An 18,882-nucleotide genomic window follows, 5' to 3' on the forward strand; every position below is an offset into this window, starting at 1 on the left:
AGGTTTGAGCCCGACGCACACTTTTTCGATCATTCACGACTCAAGATTGAGTGTTTGGATGATCGTTATCGATATTTTCATATTGCGGATGATGCACCAGAGGAGATGGTGCAACAGTATGTTAGAGGTCAGGTGCTGCGGTTGTTAGGTGGTGTCTTGTTATCCGATACTTCATCGAATAAGATGAAGTTGATATTTTTGCCATTATTAGAGGATTTAGACTTTGCTCGTAGACTCAGTTGGGGCAGTGCAGTACTAGCTTGCTTGTACAGAGCTATGTGTCGGGGGTTTTTATGCTGATCAGAGCGAGATTGATGGTTATCTTGTATTATTACAGGTATATGAATTAAAAATTTTTATTTTTAATATTCAATTATATTTCACATTGGGTATATCATGTATTATTTTTTTAAAATTTGCAGATTTGGATATGGGAGCGTATATCGACTATCAGTCCATTACAATGACAGTTGCTTGAGATGCCATCAGAGTAGTATGATCCTGATGTTCCATTCAGACTAGACGGACCATTGAGATATAGGTATAAAAATATTATTTTTTTAATTTGAAACTTACTGTTTTAAATCTGATAAAATTTATTTAACATGAGTAGATTGTGAAACAGATGGAACGTTGCATTCAACGTTCATCAGATATCGACGAGAGTGGCATGGGTTTATAGGTGCCAGTTGGATACATTAGTTGATATATATAGATGGATAAATTTTAAATTTTTTATAAATATCATTTTACAATATTCATAATCTATTAAAATTTTAGCTTACTAATTTTTTTTTATTTTAACTCTATCAATTTTTGTGGGAGCCATATACAGATGAGATATTGGCTATATTGCCGCAAATGTATACAGTTGGACATGATACATGGACTGCTAGGGTGCCACTTATTTTTTTTGATGTGGTAGAGTGGCATCTTTTCGATCGTGTCCTATGGCAGTTTGGTCAGATCAGGATATCTCAGCGCAGTTTGATACCAGCCAGGGACTTCATCGTATTGAGCGACGAGAGAGAGCTCGTATTGACTGGTATATCAGACATGCAGAGTACATCGATATTTGGAATGCACGTCGAGATCACATTATTCATGGTGATCTCATTTTGAGAGGCCGTTCATATACCGAGAACTACATGGCTTGATTTTTTGGCATTACAATGCAAGTCATTGGACAGCCTCGGTATGCATTTCTTGGATACGAGGGCGAGAGTTCTACTGTGCGTCTTTTGGTAAGACTACGAAAATTAGTTTATGTTGTTTGTATTGTATTTTTATTTTATATTTTACAGTATATTGACTATTTTATTTTTATTTTATAGACTGATTCTATGTCGGATCTTGTGTTAGACGCTCATCGTACTTTATCTACGACTGATGAGGACGAATGGATTCGGATACTGCGTGAGATAGAGAGAACAAGTTTCAGAACATTGATGGCGATTGGTGTTGATCCATTTAGCTATGCACCTTGGCATGGAGCAACCAATGCGCCAGATATGAGATATATGCCGTCATCATATGTTCCACATATGCCATCACCGCATATTCCACAGATGTCATCACTAGATGCTGCTCAGATGCCACCACCTTTTGATCCGCAGATGGCAGCGCCTTCTTCTTCCTACATCCCCTAGATGATATCATCGGGTACCAGTTGGCTACATGAGTATGATACTTTTTTTTTAGGCCCATCCGTGTATCCAGATGAGAGGATTGAGCGGGTCACTCAGGCCGTAGATGATCTGATAGCATCAGTTATTCCTGAGCAGCATGACCAGCAGACCTCCTCCACTGATATAGGGGAGGAGCCATCATAGCAGGAGCAGGAGCAACCGTTAAGGACCTTCCTGAGAAGGTCCAAGCGATCACGGGCACCACGACGTCCTTGTGGGACTTAGTCTTTTTTAGATTTATACTTGGTACTTTTGAAACTTTTATTATACTATTTTTTATACACTTGACATTTTTATTCTATTTAATATTAGTAATTATTGATTTTATTTTATATTATTTAATTTTAAGTGATCGGATATTATGTTTTGTGGATATGAATACACATACTCTAATGTGTCTCAGAATATTAGGAGAGAAAAAGTTATGCTAAAAGGACTATAAAAATTATAACGTAAATAATAATAATATATCAAATAATTTAATTATGAAATGAATCAAATCGTACTGGTATATCTCGATCTGGTACGGACACGAACAGCTACGTACGATGCGGTATAGAAAAAAAAATTAATTAATTTGAAATGGAGAAAGTAATTTGAAATGATATTACTTATTTGAATTAAAATTAGAATTTTTATCTTTTTAATTCAAAATTATAATTTTTATTTTTTTTCTCATTTTTTTCTTATTTTTTTATGATATTTTTTATTTTTTTATTTTTTTAAGATTTTTTGGGATATTTTTTTAAAAAAATTAATTTTAAATGGGAAAAATAATTTGAAATTATGTTTTTATTTGAAATAATATTTGAATTTTTATTTTTCAAAATTTAAAATTATAATTTTTATTTTTTTCTCATTTTTTTTCTTTGTTTGAAATATTTTTTAAAAAAAATAATTTGAAATGGGGAAAGTAATTTAAATGATATTTTTAATTTTAATTAAAATTAAAAATTTTATTTTTTAAAATTTAAAATTATAATTTTTATTTTTTTCTCATTTTTTTAAATTTTTTACTTCTTTATGGCATTTTTTATTTTTTTATTTTTTTGACATATTTTTTTAAAAAAATAATTTTAAATGGGGAAAGTAATTTAAAATGATATTTTTTATTTGAATTAAAATTAAAATTTTTATTTTTTTAAATTAAAAATTATAACTTTTATTTTTTTCTCATTTCTTTCTCATTTTTTTCTTTTTTTATGGTATATTTTATTTTCTTAATTTTTTAAGATTTTCTTTGGTATATTTTTTTAAAAAATTAATTTTAAATGGAGAAAATAATTTTAAATTATCTTTTTTATTTGAATTAAAATTAGAATTTTTATTTTTCAAAATTTAAATTTATAATTTTTTATTTTTTTCTCATTTTTTTCTCATTTTTTTCTTTGTTTGGAATATTTTTTTAAAAAAATAATTTTGAAATGGGGAACGTAATTTGAAATGGTATTTTTTATTTTAATTAAAATTAAAAATTTTATTTTTTAAATTAAAAATTATAATTTTTATTTTTTTCATATATTTTTAAAATTTTTTACTTTTTAAGTCACTTTTTTTAATTTTTTATTTTTTTGATATATTCTTTTAAAAAAATTAATTTAAAATGGGGAAAGTAATTTGAAATGATGTTTTTTATTTGAATTAAAATTAAAATTTTTATTTTTTTAAATTTAAAATTATAGTTTTTATTTTTTTCTCATTTTTTCTTTTTTATGTTATTTTTTATTTTTTTAATTTTTTAAGATTTTTTTGAGATATTTTTTAAAAAAAATTAATTTTAAATGGACAAAATAATTTAAAATTATCTTTTTTATTTGAATTAAAATTAAAATTTTTATTTTTTAAAATTTATTCAAATTTGTAATTTTTATTTTTTTCTCATTTCTTTTTATGATATTTTTTAAAAAAATTAATTTGAAAAGGAGATTGTAATTTGAAATAATGATTTTTATTTGAATTAAAATTAAAATTTTTATTTTCTTAAACTTTAGAATTATAATTTCTATTTCTTTTCATTTCTTTTTTTATGGTATTTTTAAATTTTTTTTTACAACAATTTTTTTCAGATATTTTTTTTAAAAGATAATTTGAATTGGGGATACTAATTTGAAATGATAATTTTTATTTTTATCAAAATTATAATTTTTATTTTTTTATTAATTTAAAATTTTTATTTTTATTTTTTTTATTTTTTATCTTTTTTTTAAAAAAAAATTTAAAATCGCCATTCCAAATGACGTTTTAAAAAATATTATTTGTTTTGATGATTTTATTTTATTTTTTTTGGTACCGTCTACGTAAAAAATAGGGGGTGACAAAATAACGTTTTATCTTTTTTACATCAATATGATAAATAAATTAAAAATTAAATTATTTTTATAAATAATTTTTTTTTTAAAATTAATTCGGTAAAGCATTCGTATAGAAGAGTGGGGTTGTTGAAACATCAACAACCTTGGTCCCCGGTTCCCGACAGCCTTGGTCCTCCCTTCCCAAGCTTCCTTGGACCCTTCTTCAAGTCCATTGGCTTTCAGCAAAATTCCATTATGCTAAATTAGAGGAAAGGACACGTTTATAGATTTTTTATCAAAATGAGGTCCCACTCGTCCCCCTTCTTTTGGTGATATGACAATAAGTGAATATAGTTTGGAAAATATATATTAAATTTAAAATATATAATTGATGATTCACGTGTAAGATTCCTAATGCAACACATAATTGAGCATATATACAAATAACTGATGGCCCATGATGTTGGAATATCTATTGCAAAAATTGTCAATTTCACGTATTATAATACATAAACACAAAATATGACCCCCGCATGCTTGTATTGTAGCTCATGATGCTGAGATTTTCCTGTAATGTGATGGATGCACCGGTCGGCCTATAAAAAAAAATAACAATTAGGTTGATGCACGTGCAACTCGTATAGCATACCTAACATCTCAAATTAAAAAAATTAAAAAATATATTGACGTGATAAGCTCCACCTCATGCTTCCCTTCCAATTCATGAGATTTAAACTAAAATTATTTAATAATCAGATCTATACATAGTGCACGCAACTGCCCTATCAGCCACCAACAATGAATCATGGCAATGCTTGCTACATGCCATGCCTAGCAAATTCGTCATGAAAGCTAGCATGTCATCGTCATATTAAACTACTGTACTCTAATATCATTTGTTGAGAAAGGAAGAAAAAAGAAAGAGAGAGAAAAATATTACAAATAAATCAAAATAAAGTGGATTGGCCTCAAGCCTATCTTCACGTGGCATGCAAGCTTCACTACGAGAGAAAAAAATTAAATAAATACAAGAGAAACTCACCACTCAATTTTTGTACAAAGATTTCTCAATAAGATGCTCCAAAATCCTTACAAAAACTCTCTGAAACCTCTCTTATCTCTACACGATCTGGACATCACCAGCTATCCGACACAATAAATGGCTCGTCAATCGGAGATATATAGGCACTAGAATCACCAAAACAGTGTTTGACTAGGATATCGGATTCAAATCAAATCCTAAAATCTTTTTGAACCGTTCGATCGTGACTGGCTCGAATCAAAGCCATCTGATTGTGTAATCGGCATCCTCAGGATCTTGATCAACCTGGGATTTCACCATGGCCGTCTGATCTACGATCAGCTTGCTCCAGAGTCATCAGATCGCGCCAAAATTGCAGCCATCGAATCCTCACAGGCGTGCATCTGACTCATCTGATCATGCAAAGATTCCTATCGTCAGATCTCACTGGTGCAAGCGATGGCCATTGGATCGCACTCCAGTCCACGCATGGCCTGCGAGCCGTGACATAGTGCATGGTCTACGGTGGACTGCGATCGCAAGCAGGCCTGGCGCTCACATGCAGGGGCTGCGTGCGTGCCTAGGCCAGCCCAGCACGCTGTTGGCCTAATGCCAGCATTGCCGTCGAGCCTAGCCAGCATCGCCATCGGTCTGCATCGGCTTGTGAGCCCATCCGACGGTCCGTGGGTCATACCATCTGTTTTCGACCTTCTCTCACATGTATCTTCTCCGTCTGGACTTTGTTTGGGCTATTCTTGGGCTCGTTGGATTTCATTCATCGTTTTGAACCTTGTTCTAGGCTTATTATGGATCGAATCTCGAGGTATTTTTCTCAACAATTTCTATCTCGACTCGATATTTAGTCTCCATCTGTCTTTGAGAGCTTGTGATCCGTCTCGCCCCCACATCCTAGGACATGCCTGCTGTCTCATGGATGGGCAAATATGGGAGTCGAGCCAGACCGCTTGATCCCACCTCCATCATGGCTGTATTCACTCTGACCAAAAATTATTTCGGAGAAGTCTCCTGTAGCAATAGGAATTTTACTCTGTGATGTCAACTCTCGTCCTCCTGAGTCTCGCATCTCATGCCCGATCCACCTCCACCTTGAGCTCCACCTCATTCTGGGCTCTCCTTGGCTCTTGAAGCTCTACCTCGTACTGAGCTCCCTGTCTAGTAGTAATGTTCTCTCATCCTCTTCTTCTCCTCTAGAATAATCCTATCATCGTGTATAACCTTCAAGATTCCATCACTAGCTATCCACCTATAGTTGCTTGAATCCAGTCTGCTCAGTGAGATAAGATTCCATCCGAAATTAGGTATGTATCGGATCTCGTCCAATCTTCTCACAGCACCATTATGCATCCTCCAGCTGACCATCTTGATGCCTCTGATCGTACCGTTCGATCCATCTGATAGATGAATAATGCCCTCACTACTCTTCAGGGAGTCAAATATCTCCTTCCTGCAATAAACATGATGGGTGCATATAGAATCTAAGATCCACTACGGAGAAAAAGTAGAGACCTTATCAGATATCACTAAGACATCATCTTCTGACTCACTATTAGTTGTCGCTGTAGTAGTCCTTGTCTGATCTTTGAGTTGAGGGCAATTTCTGATACGATGACCCAACTCATCACATCGGTAGCACTTGAACTTGCTGGGATCCCTTATCTTGGATCTGGATCATTCTCCTTGCGATCCTCTATCGCTCCGTCTGTTGCAATCTACTCCTCCAGAAACCACCAAATCTGAGCTACCTCCATATGAGCTCGAAGCCTGGTTCTCCTGCTTGAGAACCTCATTCTGAAGAATCACCATGGTGACCTCGTCTATCTTGATGGTGTTCTTTTCCACTAGAAGAGTAGTCACCAAGGACTCATACGAAGGAGGAAGCGACGCTAGCAAGATCAATGCCCTAGTCTTCTCCTCAACCTTCTTATCTACATTGAGAAGATCAGTGAGAATCTTTTAGAAGTGACGGAGATGCTTCTGTATGCTCTGTCCCTCGTCCATCCGTAGTTGGTAGAACTGTCTTTAGAGGAAGAGAGTATTAGTGAGGAACTTTACCATGTCAACTCCTCAAGCTTTGATTATAGTACCGTTGGAAAAGTCTCACCAAGAACATAGATCACCATCTCATCCATCAGATACAAGCAGATGGTACTCACCATCTGCATCTGTAGCCGCTTCTTAAGTTCATTAAGATCTATTACCATTCAAATAAAATCATACAATAACTCTCCTCCAATGGTCAGAAAAGGGTCAAAATTTTAAATAAGAAATCATAAAAATTAAAGTATTTAATATATACTAAATGGTCAAAAATGGTCAAAAACTCTGTAAATTTTTATTCCATATATGACAAACATCAGGCAGCAACTTTTGCAAGCTAATTCAAGACGGCTACAACATGTCTTATTTACAAGCCATGCCCCAAGGTGTTGGTCTTGGTTTGCCTGTTTAATTTCTAAGTGAACTTACTCAAACTTGCGTTTTTCTATTCATGAATTTCTAGGCTTTTTTGTATAATTACTTTAATTATACTTTCTTTTCTAAATACTTGAGTTTGAACAAGAGAGGAAGCATGTTTCATCGGCAGTGCAGTGCTACGTTAAAGAGGACGACAATCCCATGCAGGAGGCATGTGAGAAGCTACTAGGAATGGTTGAAGAAGAATGGAAAATTCTGAACCACAAGTGTCTGAATATGATTGCCATGCCAATTTCTTTGATCACGTGAATCATCAACCTTGCACGAATGATAGAAGCCCTATATAGGAAGTCTGATTCATATATGCACTCTTCGACTACAATAAAAGATAATATCACATCACCACTCGTCAAGCCCATTGCCTTCTGAGAAGGCAATGATCCTTTATGTCATATTATAGACCAGCCTTCCTATAGGTTACCTATCTACAACATTATAGATTTGGATTTTCCTATTGTTTGGTCTATCTTGTGTGAAGGGGAATAAGTGCTCTGTTTCCATATCTATTCTTTGTACTTACATGCATAATCCTCTAAAGCACTTGTTGCGGTGCGAGTTAAGTCTCAATAAAGTTGTATGATTTTATTATTTAATCATCTTGACTATGGTGACCACTTTATCAATAATATTGTGGATTGTTCTTTGGAATTGCACATTAACCTTGCATACATGCCAGTCAAGATTACCAGTTCTCTATGATTATACCAACATAAGCTACTAAGCAATGGGCCATAACAAATCATAAATGCGAGCAAAGATGAGGGATTCACCATGACATTCCTGAAGAACAATTTGTTCTTCAACGGACTGTAAGGTACATGTAGCTATTAGAAAGGGAACCATTGTTTTTATTATAGAGGAGCAGAATTGATAAGAAAGTGCCCTGATAGAGATCTGATCTCCCCAGCGCAAGTGTCCATCGAGATGGCTCAGCTCTTTTTGCATTTTCTTAAATATGATTATACCTCAAAATTTCAGTTTATGAAATTACCACTAGTATTTTTCCCTTTGCTGTTTTTTTTCTTAATTAGGGAAGTGTAAAGAAAATAATTTTGGAAAATATGGTCAGAATTCTGTTTTTCTGGTAATGGACTAATGAAAGAAAGAAAAGCCAACCCACAATCACAAATTCTAGTAATACATGGCCCAACGTGGTGATTGAGGCTCCTCACCAGCAACTACAATACTTTTAGCATGAAGCACTACATAGCACCTCTATATTATGTGTGAGAATCTAGTATCTTAAAAAAATACGTATCACTTTAGTATGACAACGGGTTTTTCTTAGGACAAAAGGCATCTTCCAGGTGATTGTGTGGGCCCAAACATTTCCATTTTTGTTCTCCGCCTTTGTTCAATTAAAAAAATAAAAGATACGTACGCATGCATTTCCGATTATTTCCCATTCGTCCACATGCATTTCACATTGTTCATCCACATGCATTTTCCATTTCTCCACTTATATTAAATTGTCTGTTATTCTTTTTTGATGGACTCTGTGCACCTGATTTCATTTTATTTTTGAATTTGGATCCATCCTTGTAACACATGGTGGCTGATACTCCTCGCCTAAGCCCAGCTGATCCTTTAGTATCCATTTATGGAAAAAGTACTAAACCAAGTAATTCATAGCATCCACTGATCAGACAAGTAATACATGATTATCTCTCTCCCGTCTAAAAAAAATAGCCTAGTTTCCTAACTTTCTAGATTAGATTGCTACTAAAATTTAAATTTATGGATCGTTCCTCGGTAGATAAATATCATGATAAAGAGTTGGTCAACTTTTCCATTGATCAAACTTACCTATAATCTTATGCTTCTTTAAAAGAATAAGTTATTTTGCCATAGCATCTACCCAAAATATAGGGGTAAAGTCTAACCCACCTAGGAGGTGGATAAGCCATTTTCCATCGATCGAAAAAATATTTTTTTTATTTTATTCCTAATATAACCCTAACCTTATAATAATAACATAATATAATATAATATAATATATTGTAATACATAACAATATTGCATAATATACATTATACTATACATTATATTGTATTGTATTATATAATATTGTATGTACTATAACATATAATAATATAATAAAATATAATATATATTTTTTTATTATATTATATATTGTATTCTAATATACTTATAACCCTGTGCGATGCATAGGTTGCAATTTTTTTAAAAATATTTTATTTTATTTATCTATTCTATCATATCTATTTTTATATTTTAAAAATAATAAAATAATAAAAAATATATTTTATGTATAGCATGGATTATAAGTTTCAGACAAATCTCGTGAAGATTGACGGTTTTGATTCTACAAAGGCAGTGGCCTTGTGAGATACTGTCAGAAATTAGTTGGTGAGCGTGCCTCTAACTGATGGCTTATGAAAGATTTAAATTTTAGAAATTAAAAAAATATATTTTTTTCGGTGTTGAAATTTTAGAGATCTAAACTTTAAAAATTTTTTCTTTTATAAACAAAATTTAAAAATCTAAACTTTGAAACTCTTTTTTTTCATCTCTTCTTTTACTTCTTCTTTGATCCTCCCCTTAAGATTGGTATCTTTAATCTGCAGAGTATTATATATCTGGTGTCAGTTCTTTGAATATGAGAGGCAAGTGAAAGTTTGTAATTAATTAATATTATAAAAAAAAATACTTTGTAATTAATCAAGAATCTTATGAAATCCTTCTTTTCTTTTTTTTCTTCTTTTTCTTTTTCTCTTTTCTCTTTTTCTTTTTTTCTTTCCTTTTCTTTCTTCTTTTTTCTTCCTCTCTTCTTTCTCGAAACAGTGGATCCATCACCCCTCTTATTTCGAAGCAAGGGAAGGTCCCCAGTTGGTGGCACCCATGGATGGAAAAGTAGACTATGGTGGTGCGATCAAGGGACTCCGATCTGGTGATTGATGGCAAAGATGATGTCGGAAAAGATCAATAAAATCATAAAAAATAGAGAAATTTTAGATACTAAGTTTTTCAAGAAAATTCAATGATTGCCGGCTGAAATTAATTGTCTATGGACTAAGAATGGTAGAGAGATACATTGTTTCCAACAAGATTTGGCCCTAACTTCTAACGAATATAGTGACAGTAAGCCTGGAAAATAAAAAAGGAAATGGAATCCGACGATGCTGAGTGATGGAAAATCAGGAACTGATAGAGGAAGGGAACCTGGGATGGATATAAATAGACCTAAAATTAAAGTTTAGAAGTTCTATTTGCATCCAAATTTCTCTCAAAATTGATCAGTCGAGGAGGGAGATGAGTCCCGATCGAACTCATTCTTCTTTCATCATATTTTTTTTTTGAAATAAAGATTTGGTTATATCATCATCGTGAGGAATTTGCATCCAAATCTCTCTCAATCTCAATTAGTCAATGAGGAAGATGAGTCCCAATCATCATACTGAGGCTTACAATTATTTAATCAACAGTCTATAAGATGGGAAATCCCATCAGCCAATGAATGGTCTTCAACAATTAGATGGTAATTATAGGGAGTTCCTTTTAAGAAAGATCCATCCTTAATTAATTTTAGCGAGACCCCACTTATATATCATGCAACCACAATGTTTATCTATAAATCCCACCAGAAATTAATCAATTAATTGACTAATCATTACCTTAAAAACTCCAACTTAATTCTATGTTATACAAAGGGGGTTACGTGACGGGATGGTGATGAGAATCAAATTGCTAGAAGGGCGGCGACCAGCAAATGGATGGTAGGATGCATCCGCCATGCAAGACATCGAAAAGGTGTTGGAATTGCTCTCTTTTCTCTCCTCTCTATATATGCTTGTTATTTTCCAAAAATGATGTGACATCTGATGCCATCGGACCCTCTTATTTGGCCTCCACATTGTATGCACTAGGTGCAATTTAACCGCATCAAATTCTACAGTGGATAACACGCCATGCTACCCCTTCTATTTCACCAATTCCCGATTGCATGCTATACACCATGCATGTACTTCAGGATTTGTCCTGGTTCACTTGCACCGGGTGCATGCAATAATTTCTCTCCTATTTGACTTCAAAAATTTTGTAGCTCCTATGGCTATCTAGTGCGGCCACACTTAAAAATCCATCGTCACAAGGAAGCTATGGATAGAGTGGGCATAATATAGCGGACGGTGCTTGAAAATAATTACACAGATGGTGGGTAGAGATTGATACCTCTATTTTAATATATATAATATAGATATCATTATTCTACTATCATACTATACTACATTATTATGATAATATAATATAATTTGATATATTATAATATATTATTATATAATAATATTTATATAATAATAGATATTATGAGAAATATGAATAGATCTTGGCAAGTGATGCAGGAAAGTATTAATGTAAAAAAATATGAGTAATAGATTTTAGAGTCTTTTTTTTCAATGCCTAAAAGAATATGAGTAGACTATTTTTCTATCTAAATATTATTTAAAAAATACATATTCAGAAAAATATAAATTTTCAAGTAGGTATTTTTATCCTCCAAAGGAGACATTAAGGTAGAGTTAAAATATCCAGCAAAACACAAATTTTCAGGTAAGCATTTTTACCCTCCAAAGGAGACGTTATGGTAGAGTTAAAATGGAAGCAATTTTTTTGGGATAACAGAAATCCAACTGTGCCCATCTCCTTTTCCTATCTCGAGAGAATGCTCCATCAAAAGAACTCTATTTCATCTGATTAGCTAGTTTTGTGTGCGAGAGAGAGAGAGAGAGAGAGAGAGAGAGAGAGAGAGAGAGAGTATTTTTAAGACCATGATAAAGAAAAGAGAAAAAGGAAGTAGAGGGAGGTTCTCCTGTTGCACGAAAACATGCCAATTTAACCTCAACAAAAACCAATAATTGGTTTATATCACCCATAGGGGTGCAATCAAACCAAATCAAGTTGAATAGCATGAGGCTCAAGCTTGGCTTGATTTAAGATATGCGGCTTGAAACTTAACTCAAGATCGATCAAATCTTAATATCTTAAGATTGAGCTTGACTAGATGAAAAAATAGCAATATTAGAGATCGACTCAACTTGACTCGAATATCAATCTAGTCGTAATCGAGCTCAAATTCGAACATAAGATATGTGGCTATGGCAGCACTTATACGGCAGTGGTTCTTAAATTGTTGCCATAGAACCTACAGCGGTGATTATTCACAACCGCTGCCGTAAGTTAGACCTATGACAGTGTTTATTTGTAATTACTGTGGTAGGCATAACCTACGGCAACGGTTACGGATAACTGCTGCTGTAGGTGGACCTACTGTAGCGGTTACTGTAACTGCTGCCGTAGGTAGGATATATGGTAGCGATTGGATAACAGATAACCACTACCATAGATCGGACCTACAGCATGTTACTATAACCGCTACCATAGATTGAACCTATAGCAGGTTACCTACCACAGCGGTTATATATAGCCGCTGCCGTAGGTCAGACCTATGACAGTGGTTATTATAACCGTTACAGTAGGCATAACCTACGGTAGCAATTATGGATAACTGCCATTATAAATATACCTATGGTAGCGGTTGTGAATAACCGCCACCGTAGGTCTGACCTATTGTGACGGTTATTTATAACTACTGTGGTAAGTCAGACCTACGGCAATGGTTACTATAACCGCTGTCGTAGATAAAAGCTTCATCATTCCATAATTTTTGATCCAGAGATTGGATTTCAGCAAATTTTTTTTTGATTTCATATAAATTTTCGAGATCTACATGGTTGCGATAATGATTTTATGAAAAAATATTATTTTATCCCTCAAATTGGAGTTTTAAAGAAACTTAATCGATACTTACAAATAATTTTGGATGATTACGTGAACCTATAATAGTGAAATTAAATTTTAAGTATATCTTCACCATTCATTATCTAAATAATTATCGTTAGAGTATCCTTACAAAAGATCACCTCGATCCGATAGCCCTAGCTTAGTCGATCATTAATATTCATTTTCAATGGTCGCGAACGATCGCACGATGATCTGATAGACAGAGACTATCGATAGATCAAAAAATTTATGATGATAATCTCGATGATATTTATAATGTACTATCAAAATTTTATTTTAATCTAACATCATTAGCATGATCAATTTAGTATGGAATAATTTTGACCATTAAATAAAAAATGGGTGATCACAAGGCCAATCGACGTCCAATTGAGGTGATTTTTTGGATAAATGATTTTTATTAGTATTTTAATCATTTATACAGTGGTGATCATAAACTTCAAACTATACGTATATGTTGGAATCTATTTGAGCACATCTTACAAAAGTACAAGTATAATTACTTAAGGAATTTAAGGAGTAGCAAGCGATATATAGTTTTACATCGTTCATATACGTGAGGTTTGAATTTTATGATCAAATGATTAAAGTAATAGTAAAAATTATTTATCTAAAAAATCATCTTATAATCAGACGTCGTTTGACCTTTTCATCACTCATTTTTTATTTAACGGTCTAAATCATCATGTGCTAAATTGATCATGATAATGATGTCGATTGAAGTAAAATTTTGATAGTGTAATACAAATATTATTAAGATCATCATTGCAAATTTTTGAATCTATTGGTGGTCTCTATCTATCAAATCATCATGCGGCTATTCATGGCCATCGAAATCAAATTTTAAGGATCGACATATCTAGGGCTGTTAGATCGAGGTGGTCTTTCGTGATGATACTCTAATGATAATTATTTAGATAATGAATGGTGAAAATAAACTTTAAATTTTAAAATTATACCGTATTCAAAAAAAATAAAAAAATATATATTTTACCTCTATAGCAGCGGTTGCATAATAACCGCTGCTATAGGTTTATGGCAGCGGTTTACTAACCACTACCATATCATACTTGTGGCAGTGGTTAGGTATAACCGCTACCATATCTCTACCTATGGTAGCAGTTATCACCAACTGCTACCATAGATTGAGCTACAGTAGCGATTACCGATAATCACTGCCATAGGTCAGTCTATGGCAACGGTTATCAGTAACTATTGTTATAGGTCCAACTTATGGTTGATTATGATAGTCCCATATCGGTTATGGAAGAAATGAATGACTTGTATGTGATAGTTTATGTAGTCAACGAACAACAGCATAGGCTTGAGCATTTCATGATCTCTCTCTCTCTATCTGGGCCCTATCGCCGCCCGCCAGCTATTGCCACCGTCTGTCGGCATCGATCGCCTTCATCGCCGTCGCCGCTCTCTTTTGCCGCCGCCCCAGCGGGCCCACCCACCGCCCGCCCCCCTCCCGTCGGTCGGCCACTGTCCATTATCTACTGGCCATTTTAACCAATAAAAGGCTATGGCAGCGGTTTGGCAACCGCTACTGTAGTATCTATATTAAAAATAAAAATAATAATTTAAAATATTTATACACTTGAATAGGCTCGAAAGCCATCAAGCTGAGTATTTAGCTACCCAGCCAAACCGCTGCCGTAGTATCTATATTAAAAATAAAAATAATAATTTAAAATATTTATATATTTGAATAGGCTCGAAAGCCTTCAAGCTAAGTATCTAGCTACTCAATCTCGATTTGAAAAAGAAAAAATACGATTCGAACTACACGAGTTTGATAGTAGCCGAGTCGACTCGAGCTTGAGCTCAAATCTAACTCGAGTAGCTCATGAGCAACTCGACTTATGTGCATCCGTTATTATCACGCATGTGCATCCTAATATTTTAGTTTATTCAATCACCATTGGATTGCTTTGAAATTCTAGTGCATGCACGTTTAAATCATATAAAAATAAATTCTATTAATATTGCACCGAAACCCATGCACAGGCCTTCATAAGGAAAAAAAAATGACCCCACACCTAGCATGTCCGTGGCGCTCTACTTTCACGCGCATATCATGCCTCATAGTCTAGCATCTAGCACACGGCTCTCTTTTTTTATTTCGAGAAACATTGATGGGAGATGGTGGGTGCCATGGAAAACTATTATATATAACCCTGCCTTAGTGTTACCCTTAACAGAGATCTTCACTTCCTAAAATTCTTTTCTTTAGAGGAAGATGGAGGCTAAGGGTTCTATGGCTTGTTCTTCAGTGTCATGCGATAGTGTTGAAACCATTCACTTCTTTGCAGACTACCATTCTACTGTTTGGGGTGATTATTTCATTGAGAATTATCTATTACCTTCAAATCTTCAGGTTATCTCTCTCTTCTCCACACAGACATTTTTTTTCTCGAAACCTCTTAACAAACAAGCATTGGAGAATTTTTATTTTTTTGGGCAACCTCATATATATTGATGCTTTTCAATTGATGCAATTTTTTGTGTGGAGTTGTCATATAGAGTTTAAATTAAAGATAGATAATTGAGTGTTTTATTACATTAGTATATATGAGAGTGGCCAACAAAAACATGAGTGCCACCGTTATGAGTTAGATTCCTCCCCTGATAGATGAGGTGCATATAGGCTTGGATAAGTCCAATGCCACGAATTTGTAGATTGAATATGTGGTGGGATCTTGGTATATCTATTTAAATTTTTTTATGTAAGGTCTGGAGATAAATTTTTCCAATTATCTACTCGAATCCTTGGGTGCTTTTAGCTTGACTGTTTCATTTACTAATCTCATAGGTACTCTAACTTGCAAAAGGCGCTTCTCTCTTCACTCATTCCTCCTTGTAAAGAAGCTTTGCATGGTTTCTCACAAGTCTCTATATGGCTCGAAAATTCAGCCTAAATAGAGTGATGATGGAAAGTGATTGCCTCACCCCAGCTGAAAGTTCTGAGCTGAGGCGAGGACATCTCTCATAATATTTATACCCTTATCAAAGTTGTTCTGATTGTCAATAGTCACCACATCATTCATTACAAAGATGGTTGACTATCAAATATAGTACATTGCAGTAGGTACCAAATATGGTCATCCTACTAGATGCCAAATAGTCATCTATCTACATGATGGGATACCGAGAGTTGTGCAACACTCTATGATAAAAAACAAGCACCATAGAGGATCTCGACTCTTATAAAGGGCATTTCAAAAGCTAGAATTTGAAGCCATTAGCTTTGTACATGCCAGTTTGGAAGCAAATCAAGTTGTTGATTGGATAGCAAACTGGCAAGCAGTAGAAGGTTAGCATGATTTGAGGAATGTTATGCAGTAAGCATGTATTTTTTATTTTCATGTATGTGGATCTAAATAAATAAAACTAATGATAGGATAATAGAATGTTTATGAACTACTAAACTGAATACTTGTGGCTGTTTTTAATTTTAGACTTTTTTTAATGCATTGACATGCATGGATAAGGCTATTCATTTTTTAACTACTATTCAAACCCTTTTTCATTTATCTATGCATTTATATGTGCATACATACACATATACACATACACACTATGATGCTAAACAAAAATGATAAAAGCCATTTTAGGTCACATTTCTCAAGTTTTCTTATTAGAGTACCCTTAGTTCTCTCTTTATAGGTACATTAAGAGGTTAGACATATAATCTACATGCATCTTAATTTATTTTTATTCCTTTATCCCTCATCAATATGGTTTTTTCTATGCATCCTAAACCAGCTTGGACCCATTTGAAAAGAATTTCCTTCCATCTCTCATCTACAGCTCCAGCCCATTGAACTCTATTGAAAATGTCGAAAATAGACTAAGGACATTAGTGCTCTTTCTTTAATTCATATGTTTTGATCTTTGTTATCCCCCAACTCCTTTGAACTCATTTTTTATTAATTTATTTTAAAATAATTCCTTCAATTTTTTATTATTTTTAAAAATGTGTATTTAATTTGATTGGTTTCTTAGTGTATATACATATATGTACAATAGATACATAGATATACACATACACACAAATCAATTGCAATACCTATCTAATCATTTTATCAAGAAGCTTGGTGCTTAGTGTCAATGCTTCGAGAACACAAGTAGCACTTTCCCCTGTTGAAATTCTTCTTCTCAAATTCAATACTATATGCTTTTATTATAATTGTTTGTCAAAACAAGCCATGGACACCTTCAACAAATAAAACTTGATGAGTCAAGTGTTTGCATATATTTTTTGCTATCTTGCCTACTTTAATGCTTCTAGAATATACTATATATAAAGTGAACTATGCATGATCCATGATCACCTAGATTTTTAATCATCTCACATGGAACCACATAAGAAGGAATTTTATATTCAATAGAGTTCTCCTACTCTATCAAAAAAAGAAAAACTATTGATCAGGATTTGGAACATTCTCAAAGGATTTGACAGTCAATTAATTATGTTATTTTTTTATATATTTTATCTGGACCCCCAAAAATGATACAAAGATCCTTAATGATATATATTTACTCCCATCTCTTAGAGAGGGAGAAAGAGTCCATATTCTAAAGTGTGCAACTCGAAAAGATGTCTCTTTAGCTGTGACTTTAAATTCTCAAAATAAACATGTATTTATGTAATTTAAAAAGGAAGGACATATTTCACTTTAAATAGGGAATCTATAGAGAAACTATCAATCGATGATTAGTGTGATCCAATTTAGAAATTTAATAATTCAAAAAAAACAGCCATTTGATTATGATGTAGAAAGGACTAAAACAATAATGTAAAGATGGATGGATGCCTGGACTCACAATTAACATGCCTCCTATCCACACAATACATGTAATCATGTAAGAAGAAAAATAGGTAAAATAGAAAAGAAATTTGTTACCCAAAAAATGGTGACTTTCAACACTCAATCTCAACTAATACATTACATTTTATGGACTTTTGGATATGATCAAGGACCAAATTGGACAAAATTTCTCAAGAAAGGTACACAAAAAATATATATATAGAAAACCCAGATTTTTAAAAATTTGTATAATCCTAATAATGAACTCCTAATATATTTTTTCTTTTCCATGGATAAAAGCATCTGTATTTGGATGAATAATTTTGAATTAGGAAAACTACCTACTAATAGAGCTGCATGTGGGAGATCAGACAAAGACCAATGTACATAGACAGTCTATCCGTCAATGCTATAACATTATTTATCTTTTCATAATGTTGATTTATATTAATTTGCAGAAGCCAGAGGCATGTATTCAAAAAAGGATAGAAGAGCTAAAAGAGGAAGTAAAGAACTTGCTAAAACATGCTAATGATCACTTACAAGAGATGGAATTAATTGATGCACTTCAACGCCTAGGTGTGGCATATCACTTTGAAAAGGAGATAGATGAGATACTAAGCCAAATCTATAATGCTCATATTGAGGGTGAAGATTTGCATGCTGTTGCCCTTCACTTCCGACTTCTGAGACAGCATGGCTATAATCATATCCACAAGTAAGCAGTTTCCAGATATTATTGTCATTCT

The 18,882-nt window shown here is 33.3% G+C and overlaps 1 protein-coding gene across 1 annotated transcript in view; it reads left to right on the plus strand.

Moving 5' to 3' along the window:
* Positions 1-15,524: 15,524 nt before the first annotated feature.
* Positions 15,525-18,882, plus strand: part of LOC105035625 (alpha-humulene synthase) — a 165,480-nt gene continuing 162,122 nt past the window's right edge. The window contains exon 1 of the mRNA XM_073242817.1: positions 15,525-15,699. Coding sequence (XP_073098918.1) covers positions 15,562-15,699 — 138 coding nt within the window. The 5' untranslated portion in view covers positions 15,525-15,561. The remainder of the gene's footprint in view (positions 15,700-18,882) is intronic.

The sequence above is a fragment of the Elaeis guineensis genome, chromosome 8, assembly GCF_000442705.2.
Source record: "Elaeis guineensis isolate ETL-2024a chromosome 8, EG11, whole genome shotgun sequence".
NCBI classification, from domain to species: domain Eukaryota; kingdom Viridiplantae; phylum Streptophyta; class Magnoliopsida; order Arecales; family Arecaceae; genus Elaeis; species Elaeis guineensis.